The sequence below is a fragment of the Convolutriloba macropyga genome, chromosome 9, assembly GCF_964194025.1.
Source record: "Convolutriloba macropyga chromosome 9, txConMacr16.3, whole genome shotgun sequence".
NCBI classification, from domain to species: Eukaryota; Metazoa; Xenacoelomorpha; order Acoela; family Convolutidae; genus Convolutriloba; species Convolutriloba macropyga.
This window is the reverse complement of record NC_134476.1, coordinates 55,852,221-55,875,950: the sequence shown is the minus strand read 5'-3', so window position 1 is coordinate 55,875,950 and position 23,730 is coordinate 55,852,221. Positions and strand designations below refer to the sequence as shown.

Here is a 23,730-nt window from a genome sequence, read left to right as displayed (position 1 = left end):
ACTTTGTAGCAATTTTATTAGTCATGTCGGTCTTTTTTGACCGATTTTTCGTCTGAAGCTTTTGACTTTTCGTCCTCAAAACGGGATAAACAGGTAGCGCAATAAGTGCTCTTAGAGCCTTTTAGCTCTGTTTCAGCTCAAACTGTTTAGGAGACTTATACTTATGGTGTGAAGAGTGGTTCTTAGAGGTTGAAGACACCCCCACTGTTGACCCCCCCCCCCCACCCCCCACTATTGCCTCCACCCCCCCCCCCCCCCCCCGCGCGCTGTTGCCCCCTCCCCCCACCCCACTATGGCCCACCTCCCCTCCCTCCTCATCAGCCCCCGGTGCACCCCCCGGTGGCTACTGACGAACAACCGATCGCTAAAAACTCGCAATTTTATACTAATTTTTACATTTTTTTTCAAGTTTTTTGAAAATGTTTGTCAGTTTTTGAGCTCTTTCAGCCCTAGGTTTCAGCCCTAGTTGTCTAAAATATTTGCAATTTCTCAAGTTTTTTGAAGTTTTTTTTTGTCATTTTTAGGTTTCTCCAGCCTCAAGAGCCAGCTAATCTTCTCTAGGATTTGATTATAGGTTACTACATAGCTTTTAGATGTAATGGAATGTTTTTTAAATGGAAGATTTTAATATCAGAACTTATTAAAAAATATTTGCAATTTTTTCAAGTTATTTTGAATCTTTTTGAATTTTTGATCATTTTTGCCTGCGTCAGGGTCCTAGGGACCTCCTCCAAGATTTGATGATAAGCTGTTGCATAGTTTTCTAGAGTTAATGGAATGGTTATAAATATTTTAATTACTGCAGCTTCAGCATTTTTTTGATAAAATTTAAATTTTTTCTTGAAGGTTTTATTTTTCAATTGTTTGGAAAAATTATTATCATGTTCCACGTGTATGGATCTTTATGAGCCAGTGAAACTATTTAAAGATTGGAATAGGAATACTGGATAGTCTCTTGAGACAATGAAATGGTTTTGAAATTTTTAATATCTTGAATTTTAGTAAAATTTGCGATTGTTTTCAAAATTTTTTTTGTCCTTTTCTGAGTTTAACGATCAATACTGGCCCACGAAGCTTTTCGTGCAGATGGGTTGCTTGACATAAATCCAGAGACAGAAAAATAGTTCCGAACATTTTCGCTGCGAAATCTGTAAGCTTTTCTTTCAACTTTTTGCAATGTTTTGCAAATTTTCAAATATCAGTTTTTTATTTGATTTATTTACTAACAAGGCTAGAAAACTAAAAGTTGCAGAGTCGAATCAAACTAAATCTAGCCTCACTAAAACCGTGGCTAGCTACTGACGAAGCCAACCGCTCGCCGTTCGTTTGAGAGCAATTCACCCGACGTTAGTCGGTTATGTTTACTGAAGTTGACCAATTTTTGTTCAGACGCAATTCTACTCCGAGTGTAGTGCAGCCATGACTGAGTTGGACAGTGGTCTGAACAACACTAGCATGCAAGACCCAAGGTACTACCCCTCTGGAGGAGCACCTCCCATGGGCACAGGGGGCATACTATCCATTGACCAAATGTCCCTACACTAGAGAAGATATTTCTACCACACCACCCGTCCCACCCACCCATCCGATCACAACACAAGATCTATCTACCATGCTTGTACTGTTCCTAATTTATTCTGAGACACTAAATGCTTTTGCTGCAAATGATATTGAACAGTTTTCATGGTGAAACATGTAAACATTTCTTCCAATCTACTGAATCAGATCTAATTTATCAATTCAATTAAGATGCTCTCTTTCTAATAATGAGACTTGATTGCTTCTTTATTAAAACAGCATCTCTGACTGTTGCTGCAGTACCATTCTGCTGCTATACAGCGAACTGGTTTCTTTCAGTTTGGAGAATTATTGGTGACTAGATAGAGAATAACATGGTTGACTGGTTGATCAAATTAAAGCATGTGTAAAGTCCAAGGTGCAAACCACTTCAGCAATGGACATGGCGCCCGCGCAGTGAAAGGAATAACATTTATTTGCTTTACAAGTTTGATAATATATTAAATTGCTACTTACATGCCAATAGTAGCAAAAAGATAGTTCATTTCTTATTTTCAGATAGATTACGTTTTCAGTTGATGTCATTGATGTCTTTTCTGCTATTGGCGTAGAACTCTAGATGTAATATTTTCAGTTGAGGCAAAATCTCAGTCCTGTTCACGTAATTTTTTTTTGTATTATTGAAAGGCTAGCTGGATTTTTAGTTCGCAAGCGCTGGCTACACCTTTTGAAACGACCCAATATATAATATTCCGCTGAATATTTAGGGAAAATCATGCGTCCAATTTTACAATATTTTGTCAGGTTTTGTTTTGCATGGATGATGTATCCCCTCCCCCCCATCATGTATGAAAAGTGAGAATAGCTGAATGTGGCTCAACTGTTGTTGTTGTTTTCGCTATCATTGTTGTTGTTGATGATGTGAATGATTGCGCAGCTATAGAGAGTGTAGTCATTAAATTATGTAAAGTTCGTTCGCAGTGTTATCAATTGTACTTTAATGTGCCAATATTCCAATTTGCAAACTGTATCCATCTAAATTACAATAATACCAAATGTATCCATATTTCGAGTAGATTGCAGTTGACAGCTATTTAATTATTACTTCATTTTCTACAGATAAGTTGTGTTAAATTATCCAAATGAAAATTATCAAATTGATTATTACCTGCTATCAATCTCAAAAAAGATGAGATGATTCGATTTGGCAAAGTTTTTAATAATTGAACTTTCCTGTCAATGTGCTTTTGTTAAATGTATAGTGGAAAATTATAGTAGTAGGCTTTGGTCTGTTAATTTCTGTCCGTTGCTGTGTACATATTGGAACACATAAGGGGCGAGTAATTTACTGGGACCAGAAAGCAAATTCCATTTCTAGCTCACATGAGCGAGAGCATTTCAAATTGGATTTCCCTTGAGCCTATTTTAGAGTATTCTATTTCCATTTTTCGGGATTTAAAACTAGATTTCAAGTGGTTTGGGAGATTTAAAGTAGATGCCTCAGAGCTTGAAATACTATTATAATCCTCATTCAAAGGAGTTGTAATCTGACTTCTCATCGGAAGCAAATTCCGATCGTCGATGAGTTCCGAAATTAAAGAAAACAATTCCAGTCAGTATCATCCGAGAGTAAAGGAACCCAATTACGAGAAAACAAAATCTGAAACCCATACGCTCAAAACTCGAAGTGTTGTTAAAGCTGCGAAGCTGTAAGCTGAGCGAAGCTATATTGCGGTGCTCTTGGTTTTTTACAATTCAAAGAATTTGAATTGTATTGGGGCGCTGTCTTTTTACGACGCGAAGAGGAGTTTTGTAGAAGTCCTTTTTTTTAATCAATTTTATTGGAGTGATTTTTGAAGCGGGAAATGAAACGCGTGAAAAACTTTGGAGTGATTTGGGTGCTGAACAAAAGTGAAGAGCGGAGCAAAAAGAGAGTGGATTTTTTCATACCGCTGTTTTTGAGAGAGCTAGAAATTGATGAGTGAAAAATTTGTTTCTAAGCGAGCGAAATTTTTTTTGTTCACGTGCGGCTTATAAAAGCAGTTTTTTGCAACTTTTGATGATTATGAGGTTTGATTATGATTTTGTTTTAATTTTAGGCTGGTTTCGGTAGTGCTTTGAAGGTTTTTGGAAATTCATGTGAATTTTTTGATAATTCGGAGGTTTGCGTTTTTTCTACGATTATTTTGTTTTACTGGCTCAAATGGGCATTGAAGAAACCCTTTCTAATTGAGCAAATTTATGGCAACAATTGGTTACAATTGTGTGGGTAAAAATCATTTTTTTGTTGAGAAATATGACAAATAAATGGCAAAATTTGGAACTATTTTTCTTAATTTTTTGCAGTTTTTCGTTTTTTTTTCTGTTTTTAGCCTAGCCTATTTCCTAGCCTATTATGACTTGCCTATTGTTTTGCGAGCAACTGGATACCCTATTGGCTCATGGGAATTTTTCTTTGGATTTATATGCTTTTGAAATTTTAAAAAAAATTTGATAACTTTTTCCAGTTTTTCAGTGAAAGTTGTTTTTAAGAGCTTTCTTTTCATAATTTAGCCTAAAGTATTTTTTTTAAAATTCACATAAGTGGTCTTAGTAAGTACTAGTTGTTTTGATGAAGTTATTTTGCAGAGATAGTTTTTTCGGGATCTCATTATAACAAAATTTGATCAGATTCTTTATAATATTTTAACAGATTTGATTTTATTGTCTTTACTTTTTTGTTTCATTGTTTTTGGTTCAAGATAATCCATAATTAGTGAAAGCACGTTTTGTTTGATGAGTAGTTGGATGGCGTTTAAATGGATTTTCTCCTCGAGTCGTTTCCGGAATTCTTCCGGCTATGTTTTTTTTAAAGATCTGTTCACACATTTTCATGATTTTTGAAGTCAAATTGGAGTAGTGATTTTGGTCACGCCGAAAGAGGAAGTGGAGCGAAAAAGCGAGTGGTTTTGCGGCGTGAAATTTCTTCGCTCTAAATTTAAAGTAGAGTGAGAAAACGGTGTTTGAACAAAAATTCGCTTTCTCGCTAGTGGCTTTTTGTTCACATGCGGCAATTTCGCTTTGATTTTTTTTCTGTTTTTTCGATTTTTTGGTTCGGATTTTTTTCTAATTGGTTTTCCCAATCCATTCATAGTCCTTTCTAAGTCTAGTTTTCTGTTTAGTCAATGAAAATTCTTTGAACTGTACGCCAGGACTTATCCTGCTATGTTTTTTTGTTTCGTCGTCTGACGCTCTTTTTTCGTTTTACATTTGTTCACACAGCAAAGCTGAAAAAGTCAAATTTTAGGAATTATTTCTTCCTCTCACTAATGGCATTTGTGCGCGTGACGTCATTTCTCACTCGCTTTAGCAAACGTTTTTAGGTTATTTGCGTGATTAGATTTTGATCATACGTGACTTACTCAATAAAATGACTTTTCCACTTTAAAACTTAAGTTCAATTTGAATTTATTTAAGGTCAAAGGAACTCATATGTGCAGTAAAGGTCCCTAATAAGAGGCTTCTGTGGAATGAATTTTAATAAGCTTTATTAATTTATCGCTTAATGTTTTTTACCTAGTTTTTTGAGCGGCGTCGATTTTTTTTCAATTTAGATCTGTATCTGTTTCCATCTCTATTATATGGCACGCAGGTCTATTCTTTCGCAGCTATTCCGGCAATCTGCCGGCTATGTTTTCAATATATGTTACTGTCGCTTTTGTTTCAATAAGACCACCTCATCAGGAAGGAACCACAAGCGTCGGGCAGAACAATCTTTATCAGTGAGCGAATTCCGATAGCGGCGTATTTTTAATTATGTATATAGCAACGGCGTCTTAATGTTGGTTTACTTGCACAATGGATTTTTTTCCATTATCTCTTGTCGCTTCAGACTCAACGTTGTCAAAAGTCAATTGATATAGTTGACAGGTTGTTGTTATTCAAGAGCATGAGTGACAGTAACTCGAGCTTGTACTTCAAGATCACTGTGGAAGATTCGAGTGTATCTATAGTTAAGAAAAGAATTGATACTCAAGATCAAAGATTTCACTCATCCGACCATGAGAACAGTAAAAAGTGTAAGTACACAAGTAACCTGTGTAAATTGAATCTTGGAATCCTAGGTCAATGTTAAATTGAGTTTACCGGAACCTTATAGATGTAAAAAGATAATTATAATTGACATTGGAAAATCGGAGGACAATTATACGGACGTTGACCGCAAAGAAGTTTGAGTTGAGAAGAGTGACTTCCACTGAAAACTCGTAGTCAATGCTCTTACGGTTGCACAATCAAGTTATAAGGTAAAGCTCTGATGACACAACGGAGATCAATTTTGCTTTGGCAGAAAGCACTATTTGTAGAGGATATTGAAGTTTTAGTGATTGGAGGTCTGTGCTGCTGCATAAACATAGTAGTTCAATGATCGTAATGTTCGCACTGGTTATGTACTAGCAATAACTTGTAGGAATTTGAAGACTCGGTAGGAATCTGAGAAAGACTAATTGTATAGATATCCTGGTCCTCGATAAGCTGCAGTTAGCAATGCCGCCAATCAGTTAGCGTAATTTTGAGCCAAACAACTCGATTGAGTCTGCGTGGCAAACATGGTTCCAAAGAATTCCGAGAGCGACTCGAATCATCGGAACTTTACAAAGAAACCGTAAATACAACTTGAAATCATTACCTTTTATCTTAAAACATTAAATCGTTTACCTTATGTTTTAAAACATATCTGTAGTCTAATCATTTGTTAAAAGAGCACGTCTAAGTTTCACGTTGTTGGACAAAAGAGTCAAAGTTTTTGTTGCAATTTTGGGGGGTTTATTTGAATCACCTTGAAAGTGGCATTAACATTGGCAACATGCTGCAAGGGCACAATGGGGGCATCAAGGGTTTTCGGAGTCATCAATTGATTGAAGTCTTTTGTCATCTTCTTTGAAATTGGCTCTGAAATTGTACGCTGAAATGTTGTCAATATCATCAGTACATCAATTTCTGGGAAGGGGGTAACTCACGTTGCCTAAAACCGGAGCGAAGAAAATAATATGTTCTTCCATGTCTTCAAGCTTGCAGGTTGCTGGTCTCCAAATTGTCCTGGTGGCAAGCCATTTATGGGACGCTGGATGAGAAAGTGGTTTGGAGTCAAGGGTTCCTCATTGTCGGCTGCTCGCAACGTTGGTCAGTTGTCTGGAGTTGAGGATTGATTCTGTTTCCACCATGATTGTTAGGAAAGTGTCAAAAAAGAGTCTTCTGGATCATAGAATGAGAAGGAGCGGTCTTTTGGCTCTCTGGATCAAACGCTCCCAGACACCGCAAAAATGAGGGCCGTAGGGTGGGTTGAATTTCCACGTTGTATTGGCTACTGCTAAAGCTTTGTAGATCCTATCATTGTTCAATGCTTTAACAGTTTTCTTAAGTTCTTCAGAGGCGCCTACGAAAGTTTTCCCGTTGCCGCTGTAGAGAAGTTGGGGCTGGCTTCGACGACTGCAAAATCTTCTGAAGGCATTGAGAAACGTATCTGTATTTAGGTCTGGGCACGTTTCTAAGTGAACTGCACGCGTCACCATGCAAGTAAATATCAGTCCATAATGTTTTTCTATAATGCCTTTGTAATCTTCGATGTAGAAGGGTCCAAAGAAATCTACACCAGAATCAGCAAAGGGGAACTGTTTCTGCTAATGGAAAACGAAAACTGGGTAATGGTGCCATAATTAGTTGAATGTTTTTCGTGTCAAAGCGTCGACATAAGGAACAATGAAATCGTACGCTTGCTAACGCTTCCCGAAGGCCAATCACATGATAACGTTGTTGAATGAATGCTCTTGTGGGTTTTGTGGACTGGTGAATACATATTTGATGGGCATGTTCCAAGTACAAACGAACAATTTTGGTCCTTGGCGTGCAAACTTATTGGACGTTTTTCTAAATTCAGTTGTGTTGGTGCATACGGCAATCGACCACAAGATCTGAGTAATCCGTTCTCATCCAACAACGGATTTAAGCATCGCATTTTGCACTTAGAATATAGTTTGATTCCACGTTGTAGGGAATAAAAGGCCCAATGAAAAAAAAAATTGTCCTGAGAAAATTTTCAGATAATTTCTTGATAATTGAATGTCTTCAGTTGTGTATTGGTGATTGTTCGTTCGCATTGTCTTTGCGCGATTATTTAGGTTAAACACTGATGCAACTGTCAGAAGAAGTTTGTTCCATATTGAGAATTTACTTGGATCGACTATAGGTTTAATTGTCTTGGGACTTCTCGTGACTGCCGCACATGTTGCGCGTGGTTTGTTTATCTCATTCCAGGCAGACTCGTTTTCGCAAAGAAATTGGGGTGGATTTAACCATTTCTGCTGAATTTCGTTTGTCTCAAGACCGCGAGTTCCGTGATCGGCGGGATTGAGATAAGTTGAAATAAGATGCCATTGCTGGGGTGAAGAAATTTTAGGAATTTCTTGCAATCTGTTTGAAACAAAAACGTTTTGTTTCTTATTTGAGGCTATCCAGTCCAAGACTACTTGACTGTCGGACCAGAGAAAAATTTGGTCGAATGTCAGTGTCATCTCTTTTTGGATCAGTTGTAGAAGGCGAACTCCTATAAAAGCGGCTTCTGGTTCCATTTTTGGCACGTTTATTTGTTTAATGGGAGCGACTTTGCACTTTCCAATGAGAAAAGAGGCTTGTTGATAACCAGTTTAGCTTTTTTATGGTACGGAGGTAAGAAAAGGCTGCCATGGCTGCCATTGAGGCATCCACAAAAATGTGAAGTTGGCTGGCTGGGTTTTTGCTCAAATTGTGAAAAGTTCTTGATATGCGAATTTCTGGCATGGCAAAGTAGCTGTTAAGAACTTTCTGGAGGGCATTCTGTAGTTCCAGTGGTATCAATTCATTCCATTTGTTTCCAAGTTTCCAAATCGGCTGCAGAATCATTTTAATCCTAATTGTCAGAGGAGACATCAAGCCGAGAGGATCAAAGATTGAGGATACCAAACTGAATGATTTCCTTTGTGTGTATAATATCTTTAGGAAATTGTTCTAGGGGAAACATGACAAAATCGTCAGTTGTTACGTTCCATTTTTGACCAAGGACTCTCATGATTCCTTTTGTTTTGTCTTTGTCATCGTCTGAGATTTCAGCAAGAACCTATTGTGTGTTTGAAACAAATTTTGTCAACCTGAAACCGCCTTTTTTCAGGCAGTCTTTAGTTTGTGAAATGGAATTTTTGGCGTCCGCTATGGTTGGCATAGACTGGTTGTAGTCATCTATATAAAAGTGGTCCTTAATGGCATTCAAGGCTGCTGGAAACTGAATTTTGTTGTCTTCAGCACATTTGTGAAGCACATAAATTGCGCAAAATGGTGAGCATGTGGCACCGAAGATTAATCTAGTAAACTGGAAATGTCGAATGTTGTTGTCTATCATCCAAAGAAAACGAACAGCAGACTGGTCTTCTTGTCTGACGGCAATTTGCGTAAACATCCCTTCGATGTCTGAAAGGACAACGAACGGATGCTCTCTGAATCTCAACAAAATTCCAACTATGTTATTCAACAAGTCAGGACCAGTTAGAAGGTTTGATTTCAGTGATTCACCACGAAACTTTGATGCTGCGTTTGCAACTCTTCTCACTTTTCCGAGTTTGTTTGGATTAGTGACTGGATGATGAGATAAGTACCATATTGACTATGGAGGTGGTGCTTGCATTTCGACTAGCTTGACGAAATTTTTATCCAAGTCTGTTTGGAGTGTCTGGTTGTACTTCTGATTGAGAACAGGATCGTTTTGTAGTCGTTTTTGTAGACTCTTTAGTTGAATGACTGCTGAGAAATAGTTATTCTGGAGTTTCTTTACAAGTCTTCAAGGAAGGCCAATCTGATATCTTTCACCGTTGTGACAGATTGAGTTTTCAATTGTTTGCACGGCTAATTGGTCTAGTGAGCTGTCTTCATTTTGTTCGGGTAATGTACCTTCAGCTTCTATTTTCCAGAATCTTTGAACTAATTCATACAATGGTTCTTCTTCAATGTCTCCGGCAGACATTGTAAGTGAATGGTTTGCGCTGGGGCTTGTTTGAGATCATTGTTTTATGAGATAGCTCGTACTCTCCAGCGAGAGGCCAGCCAAGCTTTGTTTTGACGCCGATTGGACGCTTTTTGCTACCTTGGATTACGTCGACTGGATATGTGAAGGCAAACGTATTGACATCAAGGAGGGCGCCTGTTGCACCGTTGGCTAAGTCAGGGAAACAAATGTGACTAAATTCCTTGAAGGTTTCGCATAATTGATTGAGTTCAAGAACGTTAGCGGGTGATACATTGAGACATGGCGTGCTATAGACTCGTGCAATGCTGAATTGCTGATTGATTTTTTCAAAGGGCGTTACTGTCACAGTTTCACTTATTTTGGACAGTGGCATTTCATGTTCAGTATTTAGGTACTGCAGAGTTGTTTATGCTTGTGCTTCGCAGGGAAGCTCAAGAAAGCTAGTAACTTTATCCAGCAGGAAGGTGAACTGGCTTCCGGGGTCGACCAAGGCGTAGGATCAAACACTTTACTTCCCTTTACAAATGAAACTGGTATTATTTGTAGTTGTTCATACCATTCAGGAGGAATTGTATTTCGGTTGATACTGAAGTTTTGGGTCGGATTAGAAGCATTCAAACGGGCGCGTTGAATATTTTGTTGTTGTGATTGTTGTTTACCAGAAAACGATTGACCATATCTTGTGTGCTGGCTCGTTTTACTGCTGACAGTGTCATTACTTTTGTTTTAGTTTTGTTGCTGAAAGGATGGCTGTGTTTGGCGGCTTGCAAGATTTTGTGTCGGCTGATTGGGATTGCTTGTCGAGAAAGCAGCTGTGGGCCACTTAACTTGTTTTAAATGATCATGCAAAGTTGTGTGGTGAAATTCTTTACATGTTTGGCATCGTTTTCTTGACGGACATGACTGCTTAAAATGTTTGTTGCGTAAACACTTCGAGCAATGATTGTTCTTGCTCACAATTTCATATTTTTGGTCAAGCAAACATTTCTGGTATTCAGGGCATGTAGCGAGTATGTGACTTCCTTTGCATTTCTCGCAATATTTCTTTAACTGATCAGCATCTTTACGCTGAGGAAACGGTGGTTGACCATGCTGGTTTGCAGGGTGAACTGAGTGCAATGTATTTTGTTTCCAATTGTTTGATGAATTATTAGAAAATTGATTCATCGCATTGCTGTTCCTATTATCATTGCTGTTACTTCTGCTAATGTTATTATTGTTTTGACCAAATGTGTTCAAATTGTTAAATGGTTTATGAACATTTTTCTGTGGATTTTGTCGTATACTTGGGCCTGTACTTGAAGCCACTTTTGGGATTCAGAGAGTGTGGGCTGATTACCAATTGATGTGATTGTATGTTCTGTCCTTTTTATCAAAATGTTATGTGGAATTTTTTCTTTTGCCTTTTTCATCAAAGTTGAGCTTTGCAAGCCAGCTTTGAAACCTAAATAGTCAAAAGCTTGCACTAAGCGTTTGAGAAAAAAGGCAAAAGATGCAAAATTCTGTTGGTTGTAATCATTGTTCGGGCGCCAGGCTTCCAATTGATTGATGAAAGCATTCAACAATGCTAGGGTCCCAATAATTGATCCATAAGCACTTTCAACGCAATCAGGTTGTAAGCAGGGTCACACGATTAAGCTTGGATTTTTTCCTTGGCTTTTCCTACAACCGAATTTTGTAGGTATGTTATACGGTGTGTATCTGAAAGACTCATATTATTGTGGAAAAGGTTGAAAAAATTGTCTATCCACTCATGGTATTTCAGTGGATTTCCATTGAAATTTGGAATTGTTATAGGAAGTTTAATGGAACTCTTATTTGTGGTTTGTAAATTAGAATTGTTTTCAAATGGGATGGTTTCTGTTTGTATTTCAGTTCGTGGCTGAAAAGGTTGGTTTCCAGGAAATGACCAACTTGGAATTTGTTGCGAGTTTCCCGAAACGTTTTGATGGCTAAAATGTTGCGCAATGGGGGGATGAATGGCTGTTTGGTAGTTTGTAAATGGGTTTTCCGGAGTAAGCGGAAACTTATGTGGCTGTGATGATTTACAGCAAACAAGGTTGGTACCTTGGTTTTTGGAGCGAAAAAAATTTCCATCGTTTGGTTCTTCCGTTCGATTTCTGTTGCGAAAATGAACTGCAGTTGGGTAATGTGGATTCTGAAATTGCTGCGAAACGTTTGTTTGCGCTACTGTTGGTAACGACATTGCTGACGCCAATTTTCGGCTGTTCTGGTTTTCATTTATTTGAACAGCTGCAAATTGAGTGTTTAAAACGGTTTGAGCAGTTGAACTTTGATTGTTGTCAAAATGCAGGGGATTGTGACGATTGTTTTTGTAACAATATGGATTTGGCGTGGTTTCATTTGTCACTCTATTTGTTCGTTTTTCTGAATGAAATTGACGCTGATGCATTTGCTCATTTAAATTGCATGAACTTGACGTTTGGTAAGTATTGGTTTTGTTAACTGAGCAGTTATGATGAAATGAGTTTTGTATATCTAATGCAAGACGTTGTATGCTTTGAATTTCTCTTTCGCTATTTAACGGAACAGAAAACTTCTCTTTTGGTCTAACTGTGGCATTTGCTGGCTGATTCATTGGCATATCAGGCAATGTGATCAACTTTGAACCAGAGAACTGGTTCAATTCTCCAATTGATGAGTGAATTAATTCCGGCTGATTATCAGGAGATTCAACAGGAAATAAGACTGCAGCTTGATTCAAAGGAATGGAGGGTTGTTGGATTGAAGCAAACTGGTTGAAGGTGTTCTCGTAGACCCACGTTGTTTTCTGGGGATTGATGGTTACTCAAAACAAATCTGTCTTGAACCTCTGTTCTGAATATTTGAGTTGGTGCTGGTGTGGGGGCTGCTAACAACGACATTGATTGGTAATGTGTTTCGTTGTCGTAGAGACTTCTACTGGTTCCTCTGTCCATTCTCTAGAAACCTGAGAAAGTTGCCGGTTGTTCTGGAGGAACTTTGACAGAACATTGTGGTTACTTTGTACTTGCGGGAGGAAAAACGATGGTTTCGCCGGTCTTGGGGGGACTTGGGGTGACGCATCGCTGACGGAGTTCTTTACTGTCAAGTCGTCTTTTACTGATTTTTGGGAAACGGGTGTCGATCGCTGTGAATCAAGTTGTCTTCTTGATGACTGAAACGCAGCTGATGTCATCGCGTACTCGAGTGGATGATCGACTCAACTGACCATCATCGTCGAGGCTGTTGACTTCAAGTTCCAACTTCTCAAGACGAGAGATCAAGTTTGAGTGACGTTTCATGACGTGAGTTTATACTGCTAGAGGTAACTTTGTCCATCATGATGCTGTCGAGGTTTGTCTTCAGCTCTTCAACGCTCTCCTTAATTTTGTTGATCAACAAAGAAAGAGTGCTGAAATCAGTCATTTTGAACTTGTTCAGCGCGTATTGTAGATTCTGGCTGCCTTCTTTTGTCATCTTGATGAACAAGCTGCTGTCGACCCGTAATTGTTCTGTGGTATGTAAAGATGAAAAACGGCTCAAAATTTACGGACCGACGACTTTTGTGGTAAATTAAAAAACCTCTTATGTTTATGTAGGCTAATCAGCCTAACTGTTTTCATTCAAAAAGTAGCAATGCAATTTTTCACGAAAACAAGAGTCCTAAATGTGTTTTTTTTGTGGTGCTACCTAAAAATTTGCTTAAAATAGGAAAAACTACCTAAAAATTTGCTTAAAAAATGAAAAACTAAGCGTTCGCGCGTGTGTACCGTTGATTTGTTGAACAGGGCCAAATAATTGCTTTCAATTTTTTTGCTACATATATGACTTCGCAACGATGCTCCTGTAAATTTTAGTTTTCCTTTTGTCACAATCAAGGTACCTAGAAGAATTTTCTAATGTTTTCTTTTTTTGTGGTCGAGTCTTAGGACCAAATAAAACCTAAAAACCAAACGAACTAAATCTATATTGATACTTCTGCAAATTAAGTTAAAGTTTTTTTTAGAATTTAAAATGCGGTGCGATCAGGCAACGTTAGCTACAGACAAGCAGAGAAAACTGATTGCTTAAATGCTGGGTCTTCTTTGAAGCTCTTCTCCAAGAAATTCTGTTTTGCGATTCTTATGAAGTTAAGGACAACTGCTACCATTAAACTGCTTGTATTTGTTTCTGGATATTATCTGCCACATATGAATGGCTCATCTTTACTTTGGTGACTGCTGCCACCCAAGGGATCACATTCTTCAATTGGTGACCACTGAGACCAAAGGGGAAAAAGGGACTTCTTTCGGCAACTTCTGAGACCGCGGACAAAAAAGAAGAAACGTTTGAGTTTTCCAACTTAAATGGATTTTATGCGTGAGCGAACTTTGAATGGGAAATTATTCTAGAGCTTTTGATTTCTCTGTTTCTGAGAAAAAGAAATTGATCCTATCTTCTCTTTTTTTTCTTGAGAATGTATTTTCAGTGTATACTACCCCATTAACTAGATGCGCGGCTAGTAGTATTCATAAAACGAAAACAAAATAGGTGTAAAGGTCGGATTTTCTTAGGCTCTTAGGAATACATACTACCCCATTAACTAGGCTTGCGGCTAGTAGTATGCAATTAAGATCAAAGAAAACACAAACCTCTTTGTAGGTTTTTTTGTAAGAAATTTTTCAGGAATTTTCTGTCTGTTCTTTTCGGTTTTGCAGAATGATTATATAATTTCTCAACGTGGTCTGTATTGAGCTGAGGAGGTTTTTTGATTAGCTCTTTCTGAAACTTGATTGATATTTTTAATGTTAGAAAAAAAAACGTTTTTTGGTCTTTGTATAACAGAGAAGCAATTTTGCCACTTTTCTGTTGCTTCTTTGCAGTTTTGCAAGGGGATGAGATAAATTCTTAGCTTTTTTTCAAACAAACAGAAGGAGCTTTTTCGAACGCTTTTTTGTTATCTACTGAAAAATTCCAATTGAACGTTAGAAAAATGTTTTTCGAATTTTTTAAATAAAAGAAGCAAATTGACAAATTTCGAGTTGCCTCTTTACAAACTTGTATATTCAATCAATTATAATTTAAGCTTGTTTTCTTACAAAATAAGGGGGTTGATTCAATAGTGTTTTGGTATCTATTACAAATTTCAAAACAAAAACGTTAGAAAACCGTTTTTTTCCAATTTTGTATGTCGAAAGAGCAATTTTGACAATATTAAGTTGTCTCATTGCAAAAAGGCAAAATCGGTAAACTGCCTTTGAATTTCTTTACTAAAGTACATAGCCAATAAACTGAGTGTAAGGCTTGTTTTCTAACATACCCAGGGGAACCAATTATTACGTTTGAGTGAATCTGTTATATTTTTTATTCAAAACGTTAGGAAAACGTTTTTTGAATTTTTTGAGTCAAAGAAGCAATTTTTGTCAAAATTTAGTTGCCTCCTTACTAAAATGCAAAGTCGGTAAACTGATTTTGAAGCTTGTTTGCTAACAAACCCAGGGGGTGAATCAATACGTTTCAGTGGATCATTTAAATATTTCATTTAAATATTTCATTAAGAAAACGGTTTCGGAATTTTTTGAGTCAAAGAAGCAATTTTTGTAAAAACTGAGAGACCATTTTTGTAAAAGGCAAAGCCGATAAACTGACCGTGACGCTTGTTTTCTGACAAACGCAGGGGGCTAACCAATGGGTTTTTGGATTTATTAAAAAGTTTTTCACTGAAACGTTAGAAAAACATTTTTTGATTTTTGACGCTCAAAAAAGCACTTTTGATTCTTTTTCATTTTTTGAGCAAAAGTTTTACATAAGGAGTTCAACCAAAATCAAGTTTATTTTAGGTCTAACTGAAGTGTTCTATTCAATTAAAAATTTTACTTTCATGTAAATTTTTTGCGACAAATTCAGAATATTGTTTTTGAGGTTTTCCGATGCAAAAAACGCTAAATCGTTTTTCGTGCAATTTGTGCTTTTTTTTCGTTAATTGCTCACATGTAGTTTCTCACGGCTATTTCATTCATGAACCATCAACAAAAGCTCGTTGGGGGACAGTTTTTGTGTGTTTGAGATTTTTTTTGTCGCAAATTCGGTTTTTTTTTTGGATACGTCTAACCGGGGAAAGGACTTCTGAGGTGACGTCTGGAACCTAGGGCGATCATCTCTTGGTGACGTCTGTAACCAAAAAAAATGTCAGGCCTTCTTGGTCGGGTGACGTCTGAAAACCCTTGAAAAAAAGAACTCTTCGTCTTTGGTTGGCTCGTCTGCAATAAAAAAAACTCTGCGGTGACGTCGTAGTCTTGGATATTAGTCTTGGGGTGTTCTCATGCCCCCTCTTTGTTTAAAAAAAACTTAAATTAAATTCAGAAGGTTTTATGTCCTTAGCAAGGCGGATGGTCACCAAAATTTTGTTTTAAAACATAATCTCTAGTCTAATCATTTGTTAAAAGAGCACGTCTAAGTTTCACGTTGTTGGACAAAAGTCAAAGTTTTTGTTGCAATTTTGGCGGTTTATTTGAATCATCTTGAAAGTTGCAATAGCATTGGCAACACCTTAGAAGTTATTTTTTTAAAAATCACACCGCTGCCACCCCGAGAAAGATTTGATCATTGACATCATTAGAGCAAGTTAAAAGTTATAAAATTACCACATCACTTACAAAAATACAGAAACCGATCAGATTTCTAACGGAACATAATTATAACCGAAAAATAATTGAAATGTTGATGCCGTAAAACTTCATATTATTGAACACATTTGGTAACGTTGAAAAATGGCCAGATTTTTTTTAGGATGTTTAAATTCCAATATGCTAAAAAAAATCAGGCAATGCTATCATTTGTCATCAAAGAACCCTTGATACTCGTGTTAAAATCGTAGAACTCGGCAATCAACTGTTTGACCCGAAAAATTTCGTGAAAGCTAAGTTCGATGTAAACTGAATATTAGAAAACAAGCAAAACTGAAAAACAGAAGTCAGAATTTTCGTATTGGTGTCAATGTCAATGAGATATAATTATCTCTTATTGCAGATGTCATGGACAAAGTGTTGCAAAAATTAAATTAAAAGAAGAAGAAACAATATTCAATTGAAAAAATGGTTTGAAACCCAAAACCGAGGACCTATGAGTATTAGCAGAAAACATTACTCAGGTAAGAATTTTAATTCGAATTGCAGCAAATTCTCGGTGCTAAATTTTATTAAATAAAATAAATTGCAAACCAAAAAATTATTAAAAAAGACTAAAGTCGTTAAATTCTTATAACAGCTGAAAAAAAACAGATCGCATAAGAAATATAGCTCTTAGGCCAAAGATAGTATAATACCTGCTAAGGTGTGGAGAATATTGAAACATTATAGAAACAGTTCGCATATTCGAAACCAAAATAATTTGAAAAAAATCGAAGTTTTTTTTAAAAAGCAAATTAGGAAAAAAAATTGACGGAATTTTTAATACTTACCCCAAAAAAGTATTCAATAAAAAACCAAAGTCAAATAGCTGACGGTTCATAAAATACTTTCTAATGATATAAAAATAAAAACAGTTCAAAGATTCGAAGCGATTAAATAATTATTCAGAAAGTCAAAATGTTGCAAGAATTGCACTCGCATTAAAGACTTTTGTTAATGGTTTTAAATGACAACGTGAAAAAATCAATAAACACGAAATCAAAATCACAAAACAAACATTTTTTTCTAGTATTTAAAACCATACTATACAAAAAATATAAACAAAAGCAAACAAATATCTAAGAAAAAATGGACAAAACTGTCGAAATCGGATTTTCTTCAGTAGGATTTTATAAGACAAAAATGTTTCTAAACATAACAAGGTATTATTTGCCCGAATTACTAAAAGAGCGCTGACCAATGCATTAATTTTTGAAAAAGTCCGCAAGGTCCAGAAAGGAAATTATTGAAAAACAGCAAAAAAATTAACTTAAATTTTAATTGGCTTTCAAAAACACTGTGATAACAATTTCAAAGGTTTACATAAGAGGGTATTGCTATTTTTGGCCTTTCAGTGATTCTTTTTTATTCCGTTGACAATATGCTTTTCTTTTTTTCTCTTGCTCTTATCTTTCATATCCTTTCCGTCTTTCGTCTCTTTCTTCCTGTATTTCATCTCTTTTCTATTTTTTTATCTTTTATTTCTTTCAATTTTGCTGTTCGTCTGTTCTGCCTCTTTTCTGTTTTGATTATTTTGTATTTTACATGTCTTTTCTTTTCCTTTTCTCTTGTTTTTTTCTGCCGTTATTTTTCCCAATCTTTTCACTTTCGTTCCCCTCTCATTTCTCTTCAGTTTGTCGTTCTTTGCTGTTTTCGTTCTGTTTTCGTTTTCTCTATTGCTTTGCTCTTTCTTTTCTGCTTTTTTCTTTTTTCCTCTTTCTGTTTTAGTCTTTATGTTTTCTCTTACTTTTTTCCCTTTTTATTTTCTGCCTTTCGCTTTGCTCTTCTGCTTTTCTTGTTTTTTTTCTGTTTTTTGTCTGCCTTTCATTGTTCTCATCCTTTTTCTCTCTTTTGTTTCTCCTTAGCTTCTCTCTTTATTTCTTGCTTGCTTTTCCGTCCTTTTTGTCTTCCTTTTCTCTTTCTGCTCTGTCTTTTGTTTCTGTCTTTCTTTATTTTCTTTCTGTTTGTCTTTTTTGCCTCTTTTTGTTTCTTTTGTCTTTTTTTGTTCCTTCTCTTCTGTTTTTTTTAGTCTGCCTTGCTTTTCTTTGTCTTCTGTCTTTTTTCTCTTATCTTTTTGTATATCGTTTTCGTCTTTCCTCTAATGCTTCTCTTTTTTCTCTTTTCTTGGTTTTTTCCTGCCTTTTTTGTTCGCATTCGTTTTCTCTCCTTCCTGCCTCTGTCGTTTCTCTAAATTTTCTCGTTCTTTCCTGTTTCCTTTCTGTTTTTTCTCTCGCTTTTCTCTGTCTTTTCTATCTGTCGATTCTCTCGTGCTTTTCTGTCTTTCTTTTCTCTTTTCTCTTCCTTTTCTTTTTCTTTTTTTCCTTGCCTTTCACTTTCTTTTCCCCAATTCTGCCTCTTTCTTATACCTCTTTCTCTTGTTCTTTCTTTTCTTTCTTTCCTCTTTTTTTTCTTGCTCCTCCGTATTTCCTTTCTAGATTTTTTCATATATATCTTTCATCTCTTGTTTTTCTCTTTTTCCCTCCTGCTTTTGTCTCTTACTTCTCTCTTGCTTTTCTCTTTTCTTTTTTTGTTTTTCTCTCTTTTGTCTCTTTCTTTTCTGTCTTTCGTTTCTCTTTCTTTTCTCTCTTTCGCTTCTCTTTCTTTTCTCTTCCTGTTCTGTCCATCTTTTTTTCTCTACTGCTTCTCTCGCTTTGCTCTGTATTTTCTGTCTTTCTCTCTTGCTTTTCTCTTTCCTCTTTCTCTTGCTTTTCGCTCTTTCCTTTTTCTCAATTCTGTATGTTTTGTATCTTTCCTATACCTCTTTCTCTTGTTTTTTACCTCTGCCTTTCTTTTCTCATTTATTTGTCGTTTCTCTTTTTCTCTTTTCGTTTCTTTCTGCCTTTTTTACTTCTATCTTTCAACTCTTGTTTTTCTCTTTTTGTCCCGTTTTTCTCTCTGACTTCTCTCTTGCTTTTTTCTTTTCTTTTTTTACTTCTCTCTTGTTTCTCTTTCTTTTCTGTCTTTCATTTCTCTCTTTCTTTTCTCTCCTTTTTCTGTCCATTATCTTTTTTCTTTACTGTTTCTCTCTTTTTTCTCTGGCTTTTCTTTTTTCCGTTTGTTTTTCCTTTCTCTTTCATTTGTCGTTCATGTCTTTCCCCTTTTCCGTCTTTTTTGCCTATTTTGTCTTTTTTCTGTCTTTTTTCTCTCCTTTTCTCTCTTGCTTTTCTCTTTTCTTTGTTGCTTTTCTCTCTTTTGTCTTTCGTTTCCCTTTTTTCTCTCTTTCGCTTCTATTTCTTTTCTCTTTCCTTTTTCTCTTGCTTTTCCTTCTTTCCTGTTTCTCAATTCTCTGTGTTCTCTATCTTTCTTTTAACTCTTTCTCTTGTTCTTTTCTCTTCCTTTCTTTTCTCATTTGTTTCTCTCTTTCCCTTTTTTCTCTCGTCTCTTTCGGTTCTGCCTTTTTTACTTCTATCTTTCATCTCTTGTTTTTCTCTTTTTCTCTCTTACTTCTCTCTTGCTCTTCTCTTTTCTTTTTTACTTCTCTCTTTTGTCTCATTCTTTTCTGTCCTTCTTCATTTCTCTCTTTCTTTTCTCTCCTTTTTCTGTCTATTATCGTTTTTCTTTACTGTTTCTCTTTTTTCTCTTGCTTTTCTTTTTTTTTCGTTTGTTTTTTTTCTCTTTCATTTGTTGTTTATGTCTTTTCTCTATTTTGTCTTTTTACTGTCTTTTTTCTCTCCTTTTTGCTCTTGCTTTTCTCTCTTTCTTTTCAGTCTTTTCTCTTTTTTTCTGTCTCTCTTTTTGTCTTCGTTCTCTGTTCTCTTGTTGGTTTATTTCTTTTCACATTCCTTTCTGCGTTTTCTCTTTTTTGTCGGTTCGTTTTCTCCTTCCATATCTCTTTCTACGCTCCTCAAACATGCAGCCTAACGTATTAAGTGTTACGCAGCCTAACGTGTTACGCTCCGGCACCATGTAGAAGTTCGCTATCTGTAATAGTCTTAGCGCTCCTTAAATATGCAAATTATCAAAGCCAAAAAAATGAACATGAAGTTGCTGGTACTTGGGTGTAAAATACTAAATCAAACACATGGGTAACGTAACGTAATACCTGTGACTGTTGAACGAGTGGCATATGTTCCAGCCCGACGTGGTACGAGAAAAAAATGAATTTTAAAACTTCTATTCTTTTAAATGATCTTGTTATGCTTTTCCGGGCCTGCTAGTTTATATTATAAACGAGTGAACTTATAAGGCTGGATGTTTTTGAGGTCTCACAGAGCACCATGTTTTCCCAGTACTGACGAAAAGCGTGGTTAAGCAGTTGCTAAAACAGTCAATGACCGAAAAAGTTTGCTAAAAGGCCATTGACCAAAAAATCTTCTTAAAAGGTCATTGACCGAAAAATGTTGCTAAAAGTTCATGGACTGAAAAATGATCCGAAAAGTTGTCCTTTACCATTTTTTCCCTTTTGAAAAAGACAATAACCGGAAGTGTTTCAAAGACAAAAAGATCTATTATCGGAAATCAGTAGGGTCGAAAGACGGCCCTTATAGCTGCAAAGACGTAGGTTGAGTGCAGCTAAATTGTTGTTAACTTGGATCTTGTCTATGTTATGGCGTGTGCATTTCTACATTAGGTCGCACCGCAAGCATCAAATCAGCTATACTATTGACTTTTTCATTCCTCTATTTCACTGCTCTTTTGCTACTTATATTTGCGTGAAGTCATTTCTTAAAATAATTGGCGGTGAGTTTGAGGCTGAACTGTGTGATAAATTGGGAACTCCACAATATCTTTTAAAATTGAAATTATACTTTTCTAATTTACATCACTTGAGGCTTCTTTGCAGCTATTTTGGCAATCTGACGGCTATGTTTGAACAATAAAATGTTCAGAGAGACGTCTTAACAAAAATTTTTTGATTCTATTGATGGCGCCAACAATTTAAGTGTTTCGTAAATCTTTCCACGAATTATTACAGTCTTGAAAAAATTATGGCCTTGTTAGCAATCTCTGTGGATTTTCAGAGGGCTCAAGGCCACGTTTCGGTATCTGGTGGTCTATTGTTGTTTGGGATATTCAATTTGATGCAAAAACATTTTGTTTCTTAGTTGAACTGCTCTAATCGAAGACAACACGGCTATCCCTCCTGAAGAAGTTCTTGTCAAAATTTATTAACATTTAAATTTTTATTAATGTACGGAGGCGTTTATCTATTACGGCAGCTTCTAGTTTTTATTTTGGCACACTATTTTGCCTAATTGTTGCAACCTTGCTTTTCTGAGGAAAAAAGACGTTTTAAACCGATGCGCTTCTTCCTCAGTGCGAAAGTAGGTGACTGCTGTCAACGAAACAGTCGAATCACCCGTAAAAATTGGAAGCTGGTTGTAACTTTTTCCAAAATTTGGAGGTGTTTAACCATCTAGGGATAACGATATCGGGAATTGCAAAGTAACTTTTTAGTACTTTTTGCAAAGTGGAATGTAGTTCACGGTAAGGTTGTTTCTCCCATTTTTAGCCTAGCTTCCGGACTTGCTCTTAAATTTTTTTTCCATTGTGAATAGAGACAGTGTTACTCGTGGATCGAAAACTATTTGTACTAATATGAAATTTTTTCTTTTTGTATAGGCGTTTGCTCTCTGAGGAATTTTTTTTTATGGGTTCGTTAGAAAGCAGTCCGTTATGGTAGTCCATTTCTAACCTAGAACTCTATTGGTTCCTTGCAGTTAGCCTTGATTGTCTTTTTCGATCAATATTAGAAGTTTGATTGCATTTGACACAAATTTACTTAGGCGTAAGGCACACTTCTGGAGGCTGCTTTTCGTCTGTTGAGCAGTTTCGAATGCTTCTTTAAATGAAAATGAATGGGTATAGTCGTCCACATAAATCTTTTTTTTAAAATTGAAGAGACTGCTTTAAAAATCTAGTTTTTTTTCTTCTGCGCAATTACTCAAAAAAAGCGCAAAAAGAGAGCAGGTTGTTCCGGCTATTAGTAATTTAAAGTGTTATTCGCAGAATTTTTTCCATTGGGCCAAAGCGCAGATTGGTCCTCGTGCTTTTTTGATATATGCATGAACATGCTTTCAATATCCGAAAGAGTTGCAACAGGGTTTTCACGAAACCTCAGAAGGATGCCTAATATGTTTAAAAAATTGGTCGGGTAAATGATTTTGAGTTGAGGAAATGACCTCAAAAATTTGGCCGTAGCATTTGCCACTCTGCGTATGTTCCCGGTTTTGTTTGGATTAGGAACCGGATAATGCGACACATACCAGTTTTTCTCGGGCTCAGGCTGTTGTGTTTCAATTGGTTTGAAATTGACTTTTGAAGGTGTTATTCATGAGTTTGTTCATACATCTCTTTCAAGCGACTCTTGTTACTGAGACATTGTAAAGGACTTTCAGTTGGCCAAGTGCGGCAAAATGTTTTTCTCGAATATCACTGGCTTTTTTCAAGGTAATCCAATATTGTCCTTTTCACCATTGTGGCTGATTGAATCACCAAGGTGGCAAAACTGCTCTGTTGTTAATATTCAGAATTGTGTTTCGGACCTGAGTACCTTCGGATTCGATTTTCTAAAATTGTTCCAGTAACTTGTCTGAGACTGTTCGTCAGAACGTTACCGCGACACACGGTTTAGGTAACATTTCTGCAGGTGATCGTTGGTTAGTTTCTTTTCGGTTCAGCACTCGTTCATATTCTCCCGCAAGGGTCCATCCGAAAAGCCCACCAAATTTGCTATTCGTGATTTCTGGGAAGTGAATATGACGCAACTCATTGAATGATCGCATGGCTTGTCGATCTCAAATTTTTTGGCGGGTGTTATGTTTAAACAGGGAGTTTTGTAACTGGCTCTTTTTCAAATGACATATTTAAATTTTGATAAGGTGCCACAGTCAATGTTCGTGCAATTTTTGACAGTGGCTTTTCGTGATCGGTGTTAAGATACTGAATATTGGTAAGCTCTCAAGCTGGACTGGGAAAAGTAAGATGTACCTATCGAATGCATTATTTCCGTTTAAAAATGAGACTGGATTTAGCTGAAGTTTTTCAAATCACTGCGTGAGTGTTGGTTGTAAGTGATTCACACTGACATTTTGAACAGAAAATTTTTGGAAATTTTTGAGTTTGATTTGATTCTGGTTGATCATTTCGTGGCTGATATTGCTGTTGGACTGACTGAATTTCTCAATGAGCATTGCTCAGTCTAGTTGAGTTGCAGGTAAGGTATAAAGCTGGTGAATGAATGTTTGATTAATTTACTGGGATTATGCAGCATTGTGAGGTGGTATTCATTGCATTTTTGGCAGCGCTTTGTGTAAGGGCAGTTTTGCTTTTTGTTATTTATTGCTGAACAATTTCAGCAACGATTTGAAAATTGGGACAGGCTGCATTTTGATAATTGGGTCAGGCTGCATTTTGATAATCGGGACAGGTCGCAAGTACCTCCTCGACATTTTTTGCAAGAGCGCTTTGACTGATTTATGTTGGACAGGGGTGGAAAGGGCGGAGTGCTAAAAGCTGTCACCAATGTGTTTCTGCTTGGCGTGTACGTTTGATTCTTAATTGCCTGGTCTGGAGAAAAACTAGATTTTTTTGAAAGGTGAAGCTTTTTACTGA

The 23,730-nt window shown here is 36.5% G+C and overlaps 2 protein-coding genes across 3 annotated transcripts in view; both read left to right on the top strand.

Moving 5' to 3' along the window:
* The window catches only part of LOC142345872 (endophilin-B1-like), a 276,037-nt gene extending 273,279 nt beyond the window's left edge, over positions 1 to 2,758 (top strand). The window contains exon 6 of the mRNA XM_075398301.1: positions 1,390 to 2,758. Within this exon, the coding sequence (XP_075254416.1) occupies positions 1,390 to 1,545 (156 nt within the window). The 3' untranslated portion in view covers positions 1,546 to 2,758. The remainder of the gene's footprint in view (positions 1 to 1,389) is intronic.
* Positions 2,759 to 5,396: 2,638 nt separating this feature from the next.
* The window catches only part of LOC142345867 (uncharacterized), a 171,305-nt gene continuing 152,971 nt past the window's right edge, over positions 5,397 to 23,730 (top strand). For both annotated transcript variants that reach the window (XM_075398296.1, XM_075398295.1), the window contains exon 1: positions 5,397 to 5,576. In XM_075398296.1, the coding sequence (XP_075254411.1) occupies positions 5,447 to 5,576 (130 nt within the window). In that variant the 5' untranslated portion in view covers positions 5,397 to 5,446. The remainder of the gene's footprint in view (positions 5,577 to 23,730) is intronic.